This window comes from Leuciscus leuciscus (genome assembly GCF_965113295.1).
Source record: "Leuciscus leuciscus genome assembly, chromosome: 16".
Taxonomy (NCBI): domain Eukaryota; kingdom Metazoa; phylum Chordata; class Actinopteri; order Cypriniformes; family Leuciscidae; genus Leuciscus; species Leuciscus leuciscus.
Window position 1 is genome coordinate 29,683,338 of NC_138740.1, and position 23,013 is coordinate 29,706,350.

Genomic DNA, 23,013 nt, shown 5'->3' on the forward strand with positions numbered 1-23,013 from the left:
AAAAAAAAAAAAAAAACTTCGAAATAGTATGCATGTGTGTAGTAGTATGAATGTAATCTGGACGTACACCATGTTGTCATTATCATGTGACCTACCAGCATCAGTTGTGTCCCTTCACAGCCATTCACAGATCCTCTCCCGTGGCCTCATGGGATAGTCAAGTGTCCATCTTATGAACACTTCAGAATCTCGCCAGAAGAAGTAGGTCATCCGAGGACTTTTTGCCTACTCTTTTGTCAGTACTGTGAATTCAAACATCCTTTGTCACATACTGTTTTTTGCCTAAAGTAGGGAAGTATGCAATTTCGGATACAGCCTAGCTTACTATTCCACTTTACTATTTGTGAATGGTAGTGAAGTGATGAAACTGACACTTGTAGGCCACATGATAATGACAACATAGCGATTGTAGTACGTCTTGGATTACATTCATGCTACACACATGTATAGAACATATTTTTCAGCGCTCGCAAAGGACCTAAAGGAAGCCCTAGTCTGCGGTTCTGAATCCAGACACTGTAGCCAGCTGCTGGCATAAAGATCTAACATGCAGAACCAATCACTGAATGAGAACAGATTCATAAGATTCAAGTCACTAGGAGGAATCAAAATGGCTACCTAAACATTTAAATAATAGCATACTACTCAAATTTTTCAATATTTTGAACAAAATTGAATAAAAAGCAAAAAAGATATGAAGATCTCTAAACACTTGAATTATGCTGAGTTCTGGTCCTGTTAATACCAGTTAGATGATCGCAAAACATACACATTTATCATCTTTCAATTGGTTAATTTAGATCTTTGATGCACGGGTGTTTTAATGAACAACTGTTCCAAACCAATGCGGTGAAAACAGAGTGATGTGCATTCATGGGTGAAAGAAAAAAAAAGAAGAAAAAAATCAAGGCAGCAGATATGTTGTCAAGTTCACATTTTATTGAACTGATTTAATATATTTTAGGTGGACAGGTCAGGAATTCTTACAGTCTGAAACAACCCCCATCCCACCTTTAAAACAAGAGATGACAGTGTTATGAGATTCTTGGCTTATTATCCAACATTAACATCTCTCTTTAGTGGTGTCAGAGGCACAGTCTCTTCAAAAGGGAAAGAATACAGGTGTTGGTCACACACACACCACCAAATACTTCCCCACCCAACCCAAATTACAATGATACCAGGTTCTGTGTAGATGCACATTCTCCCTTCCAAGCAACACTTCTTGGTGTCATCCCAAAATCTTTAGGGTTCAGTGTGGAGGCTATTTGAATGCTGAGGAAATAAGCATCTGTGAAGAAGTAAAGTGCTGCTAAATTTCTGTTAAATAGCCACGACTTGTATTTGTTTGTAATCAGACATTGCGATCAGCCTATACATGGGGACTAAACTGAACAGACGCTCACACAAAACATCTTGGTGAGTCTGAGAACACGCAAGTCCCTGAACAAAGCAGATAAGATGCCATCTGCCAACCCAAATACTGAAAACCAACATTTGTCAATGGTTATTTTGAGAATGGCTCACCCAGGTTTTTAAATTTCAATTAACAACACTGGAAAAACAAAGGGAACACCTCCCCGCTTTTAACAATGGAATAATTATGATTCTAAGACGAGAGAGATCATTTGTTTTCAGATCTCAAAACGACATCCTAAAATGTGCAAATACAATGCAGCAAGCCTCAAGAATCACCTAGCCAATCAGAATCCACCATGGAGTTATTTGATCCAGTGAGAATTTGCATAATTGCAAGCGATGTTATTTTCAAGGCTGATTCACACTGCAGCTGCATTCTGGATATTTTCCCTAAACAAAGATCAAAGAAAATAAATATTACCAAGACACCATAAGTGTTCGACCACCATCTTCTTTCAGATACCAAAGCGTCGCTCAGAGAAACGTGTCTTATTCCAGACTATCAACATAAGATTAAAAGGATTTTTGTTTCCTTTTTTGGCAAAACTTCCTACCACACAGGTTTTGTAAACATAATGTTTCCCTTAATCTTTAAGAAGTTTATCACTTATGATACCGTCAAATAAAGACTTATATTTTTACGTAAATTTGATAAGTTTCTTTTTAATACTCAAAATTCCAGCAATTCCTTTTAATTCAAAAAAACAAAAACATAATATATATTGCTATTCATATTTCATAAATAACTCTGAGACTTGCAATAATTAATGAATACATTTGAAATGGATATACAGGTCTGCCTCTGCTCGATGCATTTCCTCATAAATCAGTAGCACCTTTGCCATTAAGATGGTTCGATCATTTTCTTAAACAGAGCAGGCCCAAATTAAGAACATGTAACATGAGCCAGGTTGATCCCGAATGCTCTGGCTGTTCAAAGGAGGAAAAAAAAAATATATATAGCAGCTTTTTTTGGGATTTTTGTTTTCCGTTTTTTTTCCTCTTTTAGTCTATATCCAACCCTCCTCCCCGAGCCTCTCTCTTCCTGTATTTTCTGACCCACAATCCTTCCCAAGAATGAACAAAAACACTGAATATTTTTCTCTCTCTCTCTCACTCACACACACACACACACTCACTCACTCACTCACTCTCCACACCTTCCATGAATGTGCGGTGGACCTGCGACCAGGTCATAACTTCTCCCCACTGCCCCGGGTGCTTGTAAGTCTCACTGATGCCACATTATGTGTCTGTATTAATACCGTAAGGCATCATTTGCACTGTGGGCGTGAATACTGATGCTGTTCAAAAAAACAAAAAAAAACAAAAACGGGCCACAGGGAGAAAGGAAGTCTCAAGGCTCTTGGAAACACCCTCTTCTATGGCCACTTTTCACATACTGGCTCGATCACCCCTGTGCAAAAGGCTTCAAGAAATATGCGTTGTAAGGCCCACGGTTTTGCGTTGCGTAACTTTTCTTTTTGCATTCAAAAAATGTTAAATTTTTCTTTGTCCTTTTTTTCCTTTCAAAAAGTCCTTCAAAAAGAAAGAGAATGAAGAATAAAAGGTATGGGAAAGGATGAACAAGGAAGAAAATAAGAAAAAGAGTGATGAAGGCGGCCAGGTATGGGAAACCGGCGAGTGGGGAATCTGTAAATAGAATAAATAAGGAGCTGTTTGATCCCCACACTCCCCCCACACAAGATGGTACTCCGGCTGAGGAGCGCTCTGATTGGCCGAGGTGTTTGCTTGGTCCCGTGCCCTACAGCCAGGACTGCGCCCTCCGCTGGTCGAAGTCAGCGATCAGCCTTTTGATGTGGGCCAGTTTGTTGTGCAGGTACTCACAGCGCTGTTTTTCTTCATAGTAGTTTGGGCTATGCTGTAAAACAAAGTGTGTCAATATACCATTTTCATTTGACAGTACGTTTGTTTACCAAAGGACCCAGATGGGCAAGACATGCTCAGTTACACTTACTTGTTTAATTTTTTTGTATTCTTGCAGCACCTGTTCATGTACTTCCTGGAAGGAAAAGACAGACACTTATTGCATGCAATACAAATAAATGTATACATAAATCATAGTTCTTCATATAAAGAAAGTGTCAAAGTAAAGTACATTAAAGCAAAACAAACAAAAAAATGAAGTCTTGTTCTTTTACCTGGTACTCTTTAGTTCCTGGAGCAAGCCGCCTACACCGGTTGTCCAGTTTTGTAAAACGACGCGTAACGCCCTCAACACGGGCATGAAGGATACGATACTCATCATATTCTGCATTGAAGTCATCCTTATAGTGCTGCCTCTGATCCATAGATATCACTGCAGTGTACTTACTGGAATAAAACAACAAAAACACAATGAGACTCTAGATAGGCATTTTGTTCATTTCTTATAATATAGTTTGTCCATTGAAGTAAAAAAAAAAAAAAGAATAAATAAATACATACATACATACAATTAAAATTAAATGCAGAGGGTTTATGCGGAAACACAACATAAAGGAGTCAAAGTTCACTTTACACTATGCAGAAACATACACAACAAAGTAGTCAAAGTTCACTCACATTATGTAATCAGGCTTCGTTGGGATTGGCATTTCAGTGCTTTTGACAGGCTTGTCTTTGCCAGCTGTAAAGAGACACACCAGTCATGTACAAACATGGAAATCTGCCATTTCACAAGAACACGTAACACATGATCTTTGGGTCTTTAGGAACAGAATAACCTATATGATGTTGTGAACTAAAGTTCATGTTTCTCAGCCAAATGTAGCATAAAGCTATCAATCAGGCCTGACAATATGCTTACATTTTTATGGCATGCAGCTAATCATTTTTGGATCTTTGAAATTTGGCTGTTATTCGACTTAGTGGTACCGTTAACAAACATTGGTTGCATCCGGTAAATTGCAGGTTTTCTGTCGACTTTGATTCAGATCTTGTTGCTATTTGATTCAATGATTTATTAATTCAGTGACTTGTTCAACCAATGACCGGTTGTCATTAAAATTAACGATCAATTAATCATTAATGCGAATGCCACATGAAGTGCCACAAAACAAACCTTCTTTGTCCGATTCGTGGCTGATGTTGGCAGGAATGTGTTTATGTTCTGCCTCACTCCGGTGTTTCTTTCTGGGCTGTGCTTCCTTGTCACAGTGATCCTCCTTGCGATGCGCTCTATCCCTCTTCCGATCCTTTTCCTTATCCATCTCTCGTTCTCCTTCTCGCTTCTTCTCTTTATCTTTGTGCTTCTTGGACTTCTTGGGCTTTTTGCTGCCATTGCCGTCACGGCTGGCTGTAGGAGACGCGGCAGAGGAAACGTGGAGGCCACTGCTGGTGGTAGTGGTGGAGGTGATGGTGGTTGTCGAGACAGTACAGGTGGAGAAGGATGAGGGGGAGGTCGTGGAAACCGGCTGGCTGGGAGGGCTAGGCGTGTGGTTGCGGGGCGCGTAGCTCTCCGAGGAGTTCCCACATATGGAGCTCTGGTCCAGGGGCAGATCCTGAGACCCCCGGCCCTCCGGCGTGCTGGGGGAATTTGAACTAGAGCCTGTGACAGGGGGAGGAGGGTGAAAAGCGGGTCCAGGGCAGACGGCCGTGGGTGCAGGTTTTTTGTCTCCAGTTTCCGAAGAATGACGAGCAGACGAGGAGGGAGGTCCTCGGTTACTGAGATGGGAGATTCGAGGCTTCTTAGACATCAGAGGATCGATGAAGTCGGTCTCAGGTTGCTGTTTCTGAAGAGCAAGGAACAAAACATGATTCTTGTTTCTGGAAATTTCATGCAAATAGTGACTATTTTTATATGAAGCAAAAAAAATGTATATTATGTAAAAATATTAATATTATATTAATATAAAATAAAGTATACATTGTTTATATAATATTTCTTTTTTTCAGTCATTAAACTCCAGAGGGCGCAGGTTGATAGGTCCTTTACATCCAATCTGCAAGAAACTGAATCATTGCTGCATGGTACAAGCTTTGTTGATCCTGCAGCCAATGTGGTTGCTTGCTTAATATTTAAATAGTCTGGTTCAGTGTTTGCTGTGGGCTAGTCCTGCAGCACATTATCAGAGTTCCTCTGAAACCCTCCACCTCCCCCAGTTCCACCTGTCTAGATCTGCTACGGGATTTATGTACGTCTATTCAGGCAGCAGCAGCATATCTATTAGCATAGGGTGCTAACAGATATGTCCCTGTATCTATTAGCAGTAGCAAGTCCATACTTGCTCAGCAGCAGCATAGCAGATTTAGTCCTCCAAGACCAAATACATTAACATTGCCATATTCTGACAACAAGCTAAAACTATTTTGACAGTTGTCATGATTGAATATACACATACATGTGTGTGTGTCTGTGGATATGTATAAATAAAATAATTTATATATATATAAAGAGTGTCATACCAGTGGGGATGTTGGCTCTTTGGTTGGACTGCTGGATGAGACAGACTCTGAATTCAAGCCCAATTTACTGTTGGAGGAGGACAAAATTAAACTAATTCAAGCTTTGCAAAATACTCTTTAGATCTCCTGTACAAGCTCTCAAAAATGATTCATGTTCAATTACAAAGTCATCCTTCTTTTAATTGCATGTGACCCGCAAATCTTACCGTGCCAGGATCCTGTCAACCTGAACCCGTTCATCCTCCGTATAGCCCGGCCAGTCCCTCTGGACCTCACGGAAGATAAAGTCTTTAAGCGAATACGAGTTATCCTTAGGGTTTAGATTGGCCACCTATAGGAATGGAAAATATTGTGTTAATTGCTTTTCCTTTGATCAAAATACAGGACATAGAAAGTTTTTTAAAAGGACCAGTTTTAATATTTTTAAAACAAAATAAATAAATAAATAAAATAAAGACAATAAATTTGGGTCTTAAAATAGGTCTTACGTAAAAATTATTTCATTTAATTAGTGGTGCTTGCTAAGGCGAGCTTGAATTTTGAACAAACATTGAATAAAGTAATAACCTAGCTCATCTTAAACTGTAAAAATCTAGTAAATTCTCTTTAATGTAAAAATGTAAGTGACCAATACGGTTTTATCTACTTTTGCATTTTTATTTTTAGCAACTAAATTACTTATACACATTTGATAGGCAGGAGAATGAACATTTTGCATCCTTGTTTAAGTCGGCATACTTAAGAGCGACAGATACACACACACTATAAATAGTAATGCAAATGGACAGTTAGGCAAAGGGATATAGTGTTACTTCTTACATTACAACCCAACGAGGGGACCGTTTCAGATTCTCAGTCCTTCCTTAATTTCCAAAGAAGGAGAGAAGCTGTTTTCATACTTCCCTATTCAAATTCCTTCTATACTTGAACTTGATAGAAAAGGATGAAAACCATGATATTTCTCCTTTGAAACTACTGGGGAGAACCGAAATTGCTCCTTCTACCCCATTTGATGACAAAAGCCATTCAAATAAGACTTCTATCAAGAGCATGACCTTGGATCAACTGAAATGAACCATGCAGGTCTCTTCAGCATGTGAGCGGTTTGAGTAAGCATACATGTGCATAATTACACTAATAAGGTTAATTTATGGTTGCCTAATCTCCCACGTGCTATACATTCAGCTGTGGTGAATGCAAGTCTTTGTGTTTGGGCTGTTAAATGGTGACTTGCATTATGTGACACTGTGCTTCTGCAAAAGGGCCGTGAGTCAGTAGCCTATTAGATCACAGCTGTGATTTGATGCTATCTATGCTTCAAGTCTCTGTCACCTATCCTGAACTAACATGAATGATTATGACAGTCCTCAAGCTGCATTCACAGAACTTGCACAGCAAGTTAAGTGCCATTAATGCCTTTCTAGTCTGTCATCTTGCTCTTTAAACATATTAAAGAATATGTGGGTTGAATACAAGTTAAATGTAAATCAACAGCACTTTCAGCATAATGTTGATTCATTTATTTTGAGTCATCCCTTGTTTCCTTTCAAATAAATTAGGTTGCAGTGAGGCACTTACAATGGAAGTGAATGGGGACAATTTGAGGATTTAAAGCAGAAATGTGGAGCTTATTTTGTAAAAAAGCACTCGTCAAAACTTCTGTTTAAACTCTCCTTTTTACAGTCGTTTTAAGGTTTTAGACATAGCAAAATTTTACACAGAAAAGGTACACTACCATTCAAAAGTTTAAACAATTAATACTTTTATGCAGTAAAGATGCATTAAATTGATCAAAAGTGACAGTAAAGACAAAGTTATAAAAAAAAAACGTTTAAATAACTACTGGTCTTTTGAACTTTCTATTCATTAATTAATCCTGAAAAAAAATATCATGTTTACGTAATATTAAGCTGCACAACTGTTTTCAAAATTGATAAATGTTTTATTGAGCAGCAAATCAGCATATTAGAATGATTTCTGAAGGATCATGTGACACTGAAGACTGGAGAAATTATGCTGAAAATTCAGATTTGCCATGACAGATATAAATTACATTCAAATATATTAAAGACTTATTTTAAACTAATAATATTTCACAGTATTACTGTATTTTAATCATATAAATGCAGCCTCAGTGAGCATAAGAGGTATCTTACAAAAACAAAAAAATGTCTTAAATTTAAATAATTGCGTGATGAATAAACATTAAGCCAGCTGTCAATTGATCTCAACTTCTTGCTTAAATCCTGAGAACTAAACTGATTCCACTCCACAATCTCACTCTCACCTGGTGTAGTGTTGTGCCCATAGAGTTGCGGTCTTTCTGACTGACGCCATCTCTTTGGAGTCTGGCGAGCACCTCTAGCTTCTTGTAGGAGCGCAGGGCCAGGAGGTGAATGACACGGTCCCGGTACGGACGTTGTGATACGGGGTTGTTGGTAAGGCACTTGCGGATGGTGTTGGCTGGGTTGAGGGGAGTGGTCTGCTTCCTCTCTGGAGCCGGGTCGGGGGCTGAGGGGGCCGGTTTTCGATGCTGGATTTTTTTGTCTATGCAAAAAAAAAACATTCACAGAGAGACGGCCAATCAGAGAAGTAGTTAAAACAGTGAAATTTATTATAAGAAATTCTGTGAAAGACTCTTAGCGCTTTACTAGCACTGGTATATTATATGTGGATATATGTAGGATTAGTGCTAAAGATGGTATATCATTTCCATTGGTGGGTAATACTGTCTAAGGGGCCATTCACACAGAACAAGTTCTATGCTCCAATGCTCTACTTTTCCATTGTTTTTCTATGTAAAAACGCAATACACGGATGTCTTTAACCGTCGCAGCGTCTTGCGCATGGCATTCTAAAAATGCGGCGCTCCAAACAATACATGTGCCTCAGAAAAGTTTCCTCAATTCTGAAATTCCTCAAAAGTTATTTAAAAGATTAAGGGTAGCGACTCTTTAACAATCGCTAACCGACTCGTTCTCTTACAGACTCTCCCTTGGTTTGCCCGAACATGTGCCGATGACTAGACGACATCCAGATACAAACTTTCGCTGTCTCACCTCCTGCCAGTCAGGTGAAACTCTTGCGTCAGTGGATAATAAGCTTTGGCCGTCACACATGTAACAGTGTACAGCAGACTGGGAGGAATCAAGGAAGGGAGGATCTTTTCAATTTAGGATAATACGGCAAAATCTGCACAATTTTGAACTCTTGCTTGTGACTCTCAGATTAACCACACAAACAAAAGAGTGTGACTAGGCTTCCTGAGCACCAGCTGCTGCAAAGCCTTCCTTTTTTTGCACTTCCTTTTGCTGTGAAAAATGCACACGCACCCGATCGCTCCTCCTCTGCGGCTCAGTGCCGAGGGAGGGGAGTGAAACTAACTTTTCCAGTTTTGCCAGCTGTGGTGCGGAGATCGGGGGCTCCCAGAGGGGAGTGACAGCCGAACAGGTGCTGAGAGACAGGTTGTGTCTAGAAGGGGTGAAATATAATGAGCTGCATTTGAGTGTTAGTTAAAGACACTCTAAAAACCCTCAAGGGTTCTCCTTTTTTTCCTAAATTGTGATACCTTTTTTAAAACAGGAGATAAAGCGGGTCTCTAGAGTTTTTAAAACGCAAGAACGGCTGTTTTCATTTAACAACCTAAGCACAGGTGTCTTTGCAGGTGACAATAACCATATAAGATTTGAAAGATTCAGTCACTTCACAATACACTGGGACACACTGGTAATCTCAGAGACATGGGTGCACCACGACTTATCCACGTCAGACAAATAGGATGAACTTTTACTTGGTTTTTCTCTTGACCCTAATCCATACATCACTCCCTCTAAAGCTCCCAATTGGTTTAACGCACATGGTTACGTGCTCCGGGACAATTGAACTGGGCAAATGTTAGAGGTCTATGTGAAAAATTAGGAGATCTGCATGATGGGAAATCACTAAATTATATATATTTTTTAATCCATTCCAATCTAAAAAAATGTGCAAACTCATGTAACATTGTACAACACGCAGATCCAAAATGGAAATGAAAACAGAAACCGAAAAGAAAACCACATCCTGTGTAGAAAGATTAGTTGAAACAGAAACATCTTGACTGAAACTAGCCCGAAATTAAATGGAAATGCTTGAAATGCTAAATGAACTGGACAGAGATATGTAAAAAGCCCATAAAGGGGCTTTTTTTGTTCAATTGTTAACATAGGGTCATTTTTAACTTAGGATTAATGTAATACTGGGTACTCCCCTTATCTACGTGACCAGAATGTGTCGGTGTGTGCATGTTACTGGAGATAAAATGCATTGGATAAATATCAAACCTCTGAACGGTCCTCCGGGTTTGATGAATTTGGTGCTGTTCTTGCCTTTATCCTCCTCTGCTTTGGTCACGCGCTCTTTGGTCACCTGGTAGGAGTCATTGGTGGCACATACTGTCATTTTGTCTTGAATCGTTCCCAAGGAGGACAGATTGGGGACCCCAGAGCTAACAGGCACAAAGAGTAGTTAAAAATGAGAAACAACAGCAAAATGAGCAGTGGTTTTGGACAAGAAATTCACTTTACCCTTACCTAGATATGTACTGGTGGATACACTCAAAGCTTCCTTGAGGATTGTCTTTGCCGAAGTTGGACAGATAAAAGTCGAAGTTTTGAGAGCCATCAGAAGCATCTGTCGTTGGGATTTTAATGCGCTGAAGGGGTGGAGATAAAAACAAGTGTATTTGAATGCTAATAGAGGCAATTATCATAAAAAAATTAAATAAAAATACACATCAAATTTTAGTTAATTTCAAACCTTTAGTTAATTTTTTGTCATAATGCTGCCTTGTATCTAGTTTTGTACAAATTTTAAGGTAGCATTGCATTGCAATCCCACAATGACAATATGGCAGATGACAGAGTTGAGAGAAATTACAGTTATAAATGCTTTTATTTCACTAACTATTGATAAAAAAATAGTCCTGTCTGATTACTAATTACCAATGTTAAAAACGTAAGCTTAAAATTTTACAAATTAGAACTGTTGCCTAACTAACTGAGATAAAAAGTTTAAGTTGAGGTACTAAAACGAAAATAAATTGGAGCTAAATAGAAATAAACAAAAATGTATTAAAAAAATTTACAAAAGCACATAACAAAATTACTGAGATGTAAACTAAAATGAAAATATAAAAATTCTAAATATTAACAAATACTACAATACTAAAACAACACTGCCAATCACCTAGTAATTTCATACATTTATTTTCTGTGTTTAGGGTTATTAGCATAGCAACATGCTAATGCCAAACTATTGGAATCAACAGTCAGCATGAGTCAAGTCTTTTGACCATTTTTCATGAAGAGCACTATTTGCGATGTGCTTGACTGACAGTTAAAGAAACTGGCACCCATGTAGAGCATTATAAATTATTCACCTATGAGGATCCATCACTGTTGATGGATCTTGCCTAAGACGACAGCTACCGAGATAGCAAGGCAGTTTTTAGAACATACTCATTGTGACAGAACAGTCAGACTGCAGCACAGACACTAGTTAAGTCGACTATGTATTTAGAGAGAGTATCCATGGGCGTAAAACCAGAACCGTACTCGCCGACCCAGTATTTATAGTCACACAGCGTCTGAAGTAAACTACAGCATGGTGCGCAGGGTCAGAGGTTAAATGGGTGCTTTCAGTGTAAAAGTGAGATACCTCCCAATTAAAGCACAGAAGGCTCAGGGCTCTCTATAAAGACACAAAGTCCACAAGGGTGCTTTGATGAGTAACTCACACCCTTCAGCCAGTGATGATACTCATTCAGACGCTGTAAAGCTCACATTAATTGGGTCTATTCCACAGGCAATGGAAAGTCAACTTACCCCATGAAGACCCTGAAAGCGTATCGTCGCCTGTGGGGGTGGTGCATTCTGGAAAAGATGAGAATATTCAAATGTCAACAAATTAATTAATGAAACCTGCCGCTAAAAAGTAATTTAATCTAGCAAAAACATTCAAATACAAGTGACCGAATGGGTATCTGCTCATTTAATTAAGAAAAACGATGAAATGCAGCGAGATTAATGCAACTATGCTCAACACGGCATACTTTTCATATTATTTCTGTAGTATGTTATTGTGCACAGTTACAGAATGTGCATTTTCTGCATGTAGGCCTATAGGTTACCAGCAAGACCTACTACTACTGTCAAAATTTGCAGTTTACGACTGACCACACTGCAAAAAATGCCATATCCCTCAATGCAACGCACTCGACTTGAACAGGTGTGATTTTATTTTATAGTACCTACCATGTTTAGAGTACATTCTGTGCAGAATTCATTAAATTGTTAAAGGAACAGATGCACGTGCATAGACCAAACTCTTTACTTCCCAGCAACCACACACCTTTAGATATATTCAAATACTTCCCAAAGCCTCCTCCATCTGTAAAAGCTTGTTTAACCAGATAAGTTTCACAAGCCCCCCCCCCCCCAGATCACATTACACAGGAGTACGAAGAAGTGCGATTAAACACTCTGATGATTTGGAAACCTAAACCAGTGGTTTTCAACTCTTAAAACAGGGTTGCACATCTGTGTTGAGTCAGGGTCACGGACACAATGCTAAATGCAAATAATAAAACACCACTTTCCATATAATCGTGGCATAATTAAGATAGTAAAATTCATCCATGACATACTTTTGCATATTTCTGGGATATGCGGTCCAGTGTTGTTTTAATACATTTTGTCCAACATAAATTTTGCAGCAAAACCACCCTAATCCACAAGTGACAGAAACAGGCAATGTAGTTAAAACAGCTTCATTAGTAAATCAAACATTAAAAATAAATACAGACATGCTTTTGCAACTTGAGATCTATTATCAACATTTAGGGCCGTTAAAGAGATAAGGCACGGCTCCAAGATCATCACTGTGGTTCACGCATTCCCTGTCTTTGCCCCGACTGTCTTGTCCCATTGCCGAGAGACGAATAATGATTAACCAAGAGCTCAGCTAAAAACGGTAGCGAAAGACAAACAGATCTGGAACATGACAACATGTGCCAAGACACTGTAAATAAATGCCAAATTCTGGTCAGTGAATCAAGCTAGCTGAAGACACAAAGTACATTAAGCATTCTGTCTATTTTGCAGTATTATGCCAAAGCTAGAGCAGGTATGGTACGGATGAACTAAAGTAATCCCTAACTATTATCTGATTAATATAGGAGGACGCTAAGCCCTGCATGATATGATCACTAGACTACAGTACATTCTTTACACCAACTCACACTTCATACACAACAAGATTGTTATGCAACCTTCTGAAGCCCTTTAATATTTCGTCATAGCATTTTTTTGAACACGTTAGATATTGTCAACTTAACGGCATGTACTTTGCTTAAACTAAAATATGTAATGATATAAATCACTTTTGTTGACTGAAATAGTAACATAATATAAATATTAGATGAAAATCTTAAACTTAAGTTACATGAATATTGAAATGTTGCCTTGGCGACTGAGAAAAATAAGTACTAAAAGTACTTAAACTGAGAATAAATAAGACATGAATACAATTTTTTACCAAAAAACAACATGTCATTCTAAAACAAACTAAAATTAAAGTAAAAAAACAAACAGAAGATCTATATAAAAAAATGCTAATTCAAAATATGAATAAACACTACAACAGTGCTAGATTAAATCAAAATGAATGGCATGCATGTTTTGGTATAGTTCACCCAAACATGAAAATTCTGTCATCATTTACTCACCCTCAAGTTGTTTCAAACCTGTATGAATATATAATAATATATAAAGGTATTTTGAAGAATGTCGGTAACCAAACAGTTTATGCGCACCATTGACTTCCATAGTATGGAAACAAAATACTTTGGAAGTCAATGGTGCCGCACAACTGTCTGGTTACCGACATTCTTCAAAATATCTTTTGTGTTCAACAGAAGAAAGAAATTCATACAGGTTTGGAACAACATGAGAGTGAGTAAATGATGACAGAATTTTCATTTTAGGGTGAACTATCCCTTTAAGACTCATTCAGCTGGCCTCACCGATGGTGTGTTGTAACATTTTGAGTATCAACCAAACTGCAAGTCCTAATCAACAAAGACAAACAGAAACAGTGCCAGTCTAAAGCAGCCAGGAACTTGATGGATTATGAAGCTAATTTTAGTCCCAAACAAGCTTCAAGGTTCAACTTAACTCTTTTGAGAGGAATTCCAAACTATATGGGTTGACTAACTTTATAGGTGGCCTGGATCAGATGCACTGGGTGAATGTCCAATCATTCACAACCTAAAGCAAATCTTGGGCCTAAAAGTTTAGCTGGATTTGGCCTTTCAGGATTGAACGAACCTTCTCTATGAACCCGGTGCACAGTTTTTTTTTCCCCTTCTTTTTTACAACGGGCCAGCTGTAGCTTTAAGTCAAACACTGCCTCGTAAGCACTTTGAGCAGTGTAGAGCTTTAAAAAAATCCAGACAATGCAGCTCTTCATTGAAGCTGCCTGATTTCTCCTAGTAAGCCAGTAGAAACTCTTTCAGGCTTTTGAAATGATAGAAATGTCCAGAAGGTCTTTTTTGTTTTTATCAATTTTCTAATCTTATTGACATAACGTTAGGCCTATTCATTACAGTTTTACACATCTTACTCACGGTTTGTACTCACTTGAATGACCCAAATGGAAAGAATCATACACATCGTTTGTGGTCAGGACTAGTTAAGAAAAGTTTATCAAAATTACATGAAAGATAATTTGAGCACCATTAAAAATGTACAAGCTAAAGTAATGGGTTTCCCCACTTTGTCACATGCCACACATCAAAAGCAAAAAGACTCCTTTCTGATGAATAATGAATTATTTACTGTGTTTTTTAAGATAAATATAGATGCCTAGCACATGATAAACGACGGTTATGGTATAAAACTACAAAGTATCTTAATAAATCAAACTCCTCAGGTGTGTATAACTCTTCCAAGCTAACTAGCTAGCTCAGCAACAATATTTAGACGTTAATTAGACAAACTTAGATCTCATTTGGTTTCATTGTGTCTCTAAACCATGTTTATTTGGACTAAGAGTCATGAATATAAAACAAATAACAAAAATATCGCCACATTTGTGAACTTAATCATTGTTGGAGGACTGCCAGCTAGAAACATTAGCCATGCTATCAGCTAGCTCACCAAACTTCAATTTTCGTCAAACCCAAAGACTTTTTCGTATGTAACACGAAATATTTACTTTAACGAGTCTGTAAACTAACTAAAATGATCAAGATGTCGAAATGACAGACAGCTGATTCGACGTTATTCGTTTGTATAGAAAGTTTTATCTAACCGTTAGCATTGTAGCTCATATTTCGAGGATAAAACACAATAAAACATACAACCTACCCAACATCATCGCTTTATCCAGTTTATATAAGTTCTAGCAATCACTCAGACTTCATAAATGTACAAAAATTCATTACATGTGGTTTTTAGTGTTCAAATTACATGCAGAGAGTTCATAGCAGGTAATGGTGTGTTGGCATAATGCTCACTTCCTAGAGTCTTTTTTCTTTATTAAAAAACATTTTCCAATCAATTCTGCCAGGACATCAACCAACTGAAAACATGTATCAACTTTTAAGAGATGTTCTATTGTTTAGAGAGAAATAAAACATAATTATTTGACACTAAGGCTTTTTTTTTGGGCGAGCAAGCTCTCGCTGCTCTTTTCTCTCTATAAAACTGTAAGTTTTCCAGCACTCACCTTACAGTTTTGGTAATTTTCTAGCGCTTTAAAGGCTGATTCTGTCAGTTTGACATGTAAAACTGATATTCTGTCGCTCTTGCGACCACAACTGAGTCCATATGAGCCATCCTCGCAGAGAGCTGCCATCATCTTCACCAGCCCTCCACCATAGTCCCTCTGACATACGTGCAAACTCTCTCTCTCTAATGCGGACACAGAGGGAGGGACCTTTGCAAAAGTAAGTTCCTTTCTGCTCTATAGCCTTACTGTTAGAAAGATAGGAGACTAGTTGGGTCTTTTCTCTCTATGTGTGTTACTTTGCCATTTTTATTCCCCTCTATGCTTCTTATCCTGTTCCACAAGTACCCCAGTATTTGTATGATGATCAGATTTATGCTTGTTATTTCCACTATGCTTTTTTATTTTATTTGATAAATAAAATACATTAAAAATATACAATTTCTTGAAATGTTTCAATTATTGATAGATTAATTAATCTGCTGATATTTGGACATTTTGAGTTTAATTATGGGTCATTATGCCCAGTTAGCTGATTGGTAGTTAACCTTGTGTCAGTTTCAAAATCAGCCTTGTCAATTAACAATTAACATTTTCAGTTTTTATTAAGTATTAATTAAGTATGGCAGTATTACATTTATAATGTATTATATAAAAATGTAATAATTGTCATTTAAATCCAGATATTTTAATTTGGTGTCATTAAATTGTGTATGTATACATACGTTTATGCTTATTTCCTCTGTGCTTGTTATTTGATAAATAAAAACATTTTAAAAATAGCATATGCCTACCTTGAAATGTCATAATTATTTGTAGACCAGTTAATCTGTTGATATTTGGCTATTTTGAGATTAATTATGGGTCAATAACCATGTCCAGTTGGATGATTAACAGTAGTGCTAGTAAACCATTGCTGAATTCGGAAGCGCATACTTGCATACTACTCTTACTATTTCTGCCATAGTATGAGTAGTGTCCTAGAATGCGATTCCAAATTCAGCACGTGTCATGTGTTTCAAAATCAGTCATGGCAATTAATAATTAATATTTTATTTTCAGAACTTTTTTGAAGTGAATTTAAATCTTAACAATGAATATTCTGTAATGAGTTGAATGAAAAATTATTATTTTTTAATTTGCTTGCTTTTTCTACTGCGCCCTTGCTGTAATTTAAAAGATTATCAAACACAAAAACAAACTAACTACAGTAATTATAGTATCCAGCTTCACTTTGGTATAAAGGTGTGTTTTCTCCACCGCTGCTAAGATTGGAGTCAGATCTGGTTTGCCAGCTGTCATACTTTCCGCTCCCTGTTTTTACCATGGTACTCCTGAAAACACTACATGTGAAAACTTTGGTGGGTTGGGTCCAGCCTGCAGGTGTGTTATTGCACATGTCTCAGTGTTTGTAAAAGTAGTATGAGACTGCAGCCATTTACAGTAATCTGCAGGAACAAGTTGAACAAGGAACAAGTTTCCAGAAATGTTTTTTACAAGTAGGTGTGACAAACTACTACATTATTCATAATAGCAAACAAACCAAGCCTGAACAGGTATTTTAATGAACTAAGTCTGAAGGTAGATCATCTAGACTGGATTTGGCCAAAGTGTCCGCTGAGAAGGTCATTCGAGAGCCACGCAGCCTCGTTGTAAAACTTGTTTGGTAGCTTCTGGCTATTTCCCCCCAGCATGCACACCTGCTGTGCCTTACAGAGTCACACTCTGGGATGGAGTGATTATGCAAGAGTGTTTTGGTGTGGTGCAGTAGTTTTAGGTTGGGTGCAGGGAAGCCACTGTGAATCCTTGAGATTAGGCCTGCATAAAAAAAAAAGCCTGCCACACCCTTGACTAAAAACTAGTTTATTTAGTGTTTTAAAATCAGCCCTGCAATGCATGCTGGTCCAGAATGCTACACAGACAGAGTAATGGGATTATTTAAGTTGTGTTTGTAAGGGACATTCTTAAAGTGATTTTTAGCTGAACAGAGAATGAGTATTAATTAAGAGGGTGTTAATTAGTTTCTCATCATGCTGATCCATCAGTGCCACAATGACTGAAGAGTGGAAACATTCAAGGACATTCAAGTCACTGCATCTGATTACATTTGCAAGGCATTGTTGACACATTTTTGTCATTGTTGAATCTTGCATGTCTGGACTGCTTTTTCATAAACCGTCATGCCACTCTGGAACACAATAGAGAACAGGCAGGACTGAAGCAATGCATTTGGTCACCTTTGATTGATAAGAGAAACCATTAGTACAGCTTCAACTTTAAGTCAAGACTATGAAGTTACACAGAGAGCAAACAGAGACTTCTTCCCAGATAATAGTTTCCAAACATATGTCAACAGTGTCATTTTGTCTGATGTTTTTATTTCTCCAAATAAATGTTACATGGAACATCTGAGACAAAGTTGATTAAATTAAACATAATTAAAAGTCCATTAAGCTTTGTAAGCGCCAACATAATATATCTTCCTCAAGGAATTTAACATTGTTCAAATGGGTGTGAGTCTGTGTGCAGTCACCTCAGCACTTTCTGCTTACTATAGCTGCCTGCATTAGATTACAGAGTTAGATTGTGGATCTTTTGGCATTAGCACTCCATGTGGGACTGAGACACATGCCTGTGTCCACAGAGACCAAGAAATGTGAGAGAAACCCACCTGGCCTTAAAGGGGTAGGAAAAATGGATAAACATAGCACAATATAATGCCAATGCTGTTGTGAAAGTATGAATATTTATACAGTGTCAATATTTAATAAAAAACAATAACAAAAAGATTACATAAATTAATTTTCAATATAAAACTCTGTTTTAAAATCATTTTAGGCCTATGTGTAAGCATGCCATAGTCATCTCATTTCTTTAGTTTCACTACTGCAAGTGTATTAAAGCAAATTCCACCCACAGGAAACACATCAGTAACACATGAACCAGAAGTTCATTCTTTTAGAAAAGTAGTTTAATCTCAAATGTCCATTTAGAAGACTTCAAAGATGAAATTAAACCTTTTTTTATATGTATATTTGTTTAAAAAATTTTTTTTTTTTTTTTTAACAAAAATCAATTTAGTGCATATAGTCTGGCATGCAACCTGGCATCTGTCTGCAAAATGTCAAACAATTTGATTGGACACATGACCTTTAACTGTCATGACAAGACACCTGAACTAATGACCAGAACTAAGTTAAAACTCAAATTTGCTATGTATGTGAAGAACACAATTCATAAACGGGTAAGAGATGATACTTGAGCTCGTTAGCAGGTGATATAGACTTGTATTTGTCTTACATAGTTGGAACACACACACACACACACACACACACACACACACACACACACACACACACACACACACACACACACACACACACACACACAACGGGATAACGTGGTTGAGACAAGGGAGGACTGGAAGGTTGGACGATGGGAAATGCAGTCCGTACCATTAACACACACGGGAAGCGTTTTTCCCCTCCTCCCTTTTAAAAGTCGATAAGCCAATTTATTTTGCCATCCTAGATATGCACTAGGCTATAATAGGCTAGTGCCTAGTTGTATTTTCCCAGTCAACAAAAATATTTTTAGCTAATATGTTAAAAAAACGTTTAGCTAACGTTCCCATTAAGTTATGAAGACATGATGTTTTTTGAACATTCAAAATGTCCCGTTTTTTTTATTATGTTAATGGAACATTCCATTTTATAATTTAGCAAACTTTATGGGAATGATACTTTTGAATGTTCACTAAACATTCTGAAACAAGTAGCCTAATATTTAAAAATGTGATAATATCCAACCAAAACGTTTTCCAAAAACAAATACCATGAACGTTGTAAATGCTTTTCTGCTACATTTTGAAATGACCAAAACGAAATAACTTTCTGTTAAAGTTAAGGAAGAATGTTTTTTAATAACTTTGAGAGAACCTTGCCAGAACAATCGCCAATGTGTTAGCTGGTAAGCCTATTTATTTTGATCTAGCACTGTGAACCAATTTTTTGGAGAAAAAAAAAGGTAAATGGTAAATGGACTGCATTTATATAGCGCTTTCACAGACCCAATGGCCACCAAAGCGCTTTACAATATTGCCTCACATTCACCCATTCACTCACTGCAATGGTTCATAGAAAAAAAAGTTGAAAAACGCTGCTTTGATTAGTTGAAAGCCTATCGGTGACGAAACAATAGACTTTGAGCACGCGAAATTCCCGAAATCCGAAACTTCTTCTCATGAGCACGCGTTTCCGGTCTCCAGCATTCGTTTGCATGAATGGACGTCAATGGAACGAAACGTGTAGTGTGACCGCCTTTTAAACCATCTAGCAACCGTAAAAATGTGCACTTTACACTAATTCATTGCTTTGTCAACATACTCAGAGCGCAGAGTGTACAATGCACACCGAGTGCCGTGCGACGACGTCAGAACAGGCCGTCTCTCAGGAAGGACATGACGAGTTAAGTATAGGTGATGCCGTTGTCCCGCTTATCAGTTAATTCTTTTTCTGTCATTTCCGGCGTTTTAAAGGCCTTGAAACGGCAAGCCCTGTTAATGTTTGACCATCATCTGGGAATACAAGTGGCACCAGCTGCAATGGTTCTTATCACATGAAAACACTAATGTTTGAGCCTTATCTCCCTACAGACACAGATGGCGTGGCCGGTCTCATGTTTCAAAACAGAGGCAGGTCTCTTTTTTAAAATAAAATACTGGCCCATCTGTATAATATGGTGGTACATTCTTCAAGTCTATGCATATTTTTCAGTCATTGAAATGTCCAAAAGCACACCTCTCCACACGATTTGAGATATCTTTCATGTAGCATGGTAATCGTTTTAGTTGCCTCAAGTGCTAACAAAATCGTTCTTGAATTTTGGCAGAAAGTCCACAGGTTATTGAAATATCCAGTATGTCTGTGTGAGGCCATAATCTCCCCTGCATACTGTTGTTGTGGAGCTGCATAATCTTGCGAAGCCAATCTCAGCACATTTTCATAACTTCCGAACACCTTTCACGTCACCTCTGGCTGGATGGAATACCGCAGCATTCTGATGATTCCAGAAAATTCAAAATGCTTCCTCTTGAATGCAAAGCAGGAGATGAGATTTACAATGAGAGAGAGAGAGAGAGAGAGAGAGAGACCCTCCCTTCTTCATACCCTCTTATTTCTCATCCCCACCAAGTCTCTTCTATTTGCACCTGTTCCATCAGTTTTATCCTAATGTTTTCTTTTCATTTTCAGCTTCTTAACTCTACTTTTCCTGTTCTTTATTTTATGTCCTCTCTGCTGGTTCTCTCACAAAATATCTCTGCTTCTTTCTCATCATCTGACTGGTGGAATCTGTTTCTCTGGCTCTCGTCCAAAGCAGCCAGATTTGGAAGGAATCCGGGCAGAATAAACTCTTGGAGGACAGTTGATTCTAGCGAGGAGCAAAAGAGAATGAGAGAAATGAAGAGTCTAAAAGACACGAAATTGTAACCTGTTTCTTAACAGAATCTTTAAAAAGTGCAATATGCTAATGTAATGTATAATTCCACAAAACCTGTTTCATAGGTACATTTTGGTGCAACACATTTTGAGCTTGTTAAAGGTAAAGTATGTAATTTGGAGCGCAATTGCATACATTCAAAAAGGAGGTCCAGAATGCGTGAAGCCAGATGAAGGGGGAAAATACAAAAATAAAAATGTAAATCTATTTTACATTATTTACCCTCCAAAAACAAATTGTCGCTAGCAAAACTTCTAGGAATTTACTAACTTACCAACTATTTGGAATTTATACGTTGCAATATGATGAAATATTTGGGATTTATATGTTGCTTACAAAAAATATTCAGTCAGAATACACAGCTGTTTTGAATGGCTGTCAACAGACCTTAGTCAGATTAGATGCCTTATTGAATTTAAAGTCACCATGAAATCAAAATGTAAGTTTTTTGGCTTTTAGTATGAATATGTTAACCTGTTATCTATAAGACAGTGTGCTCCAAAACAATGACAAAATCCGCATTTAATCTCTCACTTCTGCCAATATGGATGAATGATTTTAATGACATCACTCTGCACTCTTCTCATCAGATTTTCTGTCAAATCAAATGCTCAGAATCTAAAGCGTCCCGCCCCTACATTATAAATAGACACTGAAGCTGCGGCTAAAATCGGTCACTTGTTTGTACATTTTCAAAATGGTGAATGGCACATTGTGCACTATATAGGTGATAGAGAATGATTCAGACATGTAGTGTAAATTTGCTTTTCCATTGGAGCGAATGAAGTCTGGTTTCACACTGTCACGCGAACTGCCGCAGCGCGCACACAGTCTGCTCTGGTCCAGAGACACTATAGCACATAATGTGGGAGTCTGCGCAGACCAGGAAACGTATAAAATTTGGACCCATTAGAATTCTGCACATAATGCTACATTTTAAAGCGATATGGAGTAGATTAGGAGTAGAAACGGTTAGAGATTAGGAGAAAACTGCGGCTTTACCGACCTCAATGGCTCTGGCCGAGCTGTGACTTAAATTAAACACTATTGGCTATTTTTAAAAGGGGGAGGAGCTGTTAGATATGTTCCACCCTGTCTTCCTGTTTCAGTGGAAATACACTTTAAAGGGAGTTCACCCAAAAATTTAAATTTTGACATGATTTACTCACCCTTATGTTGTTCCAAACCTGTATGAGTTTCTTATTTCTGTTGAACACAAAAGAAGGTATTTTTTTAAGAATGTTGGTATTTAACCAGACAGTTGACGGTAGCCATTGCTTCCATAGTATTTTTTTTTCCTACTATGGAAGTCAATGGTTGCTCTAACGCAGATGAAAATGAGGCTGTGAGGGATAGACGTAGGCCTACTACAGTCTTTACAATGACACGCACTGTATACATGTCTTATTTCACGTAATTTTCACAACTCGCATGTTTTTTTTTTCTTTGTTTTTTTTTTTCGGAAACATGTTCCGTCATCTAAACAACCGGATGTTAAACGACGGTAAAATCCATTGAACGCACTCCCTCACAGCCTCGTATTAATTCCTGTAAAAAAATCAATGTTGCGCTATCTAGAGGGAAAGACGCTATTCGCAGACATCTATCAGCAGAAGCAACAGAGTGACCCGATGAGTGGCACCAAATGCGTTTCCAGCCCTGAACTTTGCTATTTTAGTGTGCATTTTGTGTCACAAGATGGCGCAATGTTTCTTTATGAAATATCAAACACGTAAGTCTTTATTAAAACATGCAGTGGGAATATTGAATCAAAAACTAAGCCAATTCTATCAGCCCATCAAAGCAAATACAAAAAGCTTGCTTGATTAAGCCAGTGTTCGTTTCATTGATTTGACGTTTTAATCTTTGTTATGATCACAAGAACAGTTCAGGTTGTGACTCTATATGCTGATTTTATGC

General features: G+C 37.8%; 1 protein-coding gene across 1 annotated transcript; it reads right to left on the minus strand.

Annotated features, from left to right (window-relative positions):
* Nucleotides 1-919: 919 nt before the first annotated feature.
* On the minus strand, nucleotides 920-15,770 carry ell2 (elongation factor for RNA polymerase II 2). Its single transcript, XM_082142126.1, has 12 exons — nucleotides 15,595-15,770; nucleotides 11,691-11,738; nucleotides 10,398-10,519; nucleotides 10,149-10,312; nucleotides 8,114-8,373; nucleotides 6,033-6,157; nucleotides 5,827-5,893; nucleotides 4,484-5,153; nucleotides 3,985-4,048; nucleotides 3,582-3,753; nucleotides 3,398-3,442; nucleotides 920-3,301 (listed from the first exon to the last, which is right to left on the minus strand). Exons 1-12 carry the CDS (start codon nucleotides 15,724-15,726, stop codon nucleotides 3,185-3,187), a joined length of 1,986 nt encoding a protein of 661 aa, XP_081998252.1. The 5' UTR covers nucleotides 15,727-15,770; the 3' UTR covers nucleotides 920-3,184.
* Nucleotides 15,771-23,013: the final 7,243 nt, after the last annotated feature.

What these genes read in the sequence shown, in the direction of transcription:
- ell2 (XM_082142126.1), bottom strand. Translation starts at nt 15,726, where the DNA reads ATGATGGCAGCTCTCTGCGAGGATGGCTCATATGGACTCAGTTGTGGT. An exon ending in ATCCACCAGTACATATCTAG is followed by an intron (nt 10,313 to 10,397) that starts GTAAGGGTAAAG and finishes TGTGCCTGTTAG; the next exon opens with CTCTGGGGTCCCCAATCTGT. An exon ending in AATACAAAAAAATTAAACAA is followed by an intron (nt 3,302 to 3,397) that starts GTAAGTGTAACT and finishes TTTGTTTTACAG; the next exon opens with CATAGCCCAAACTACTATGA.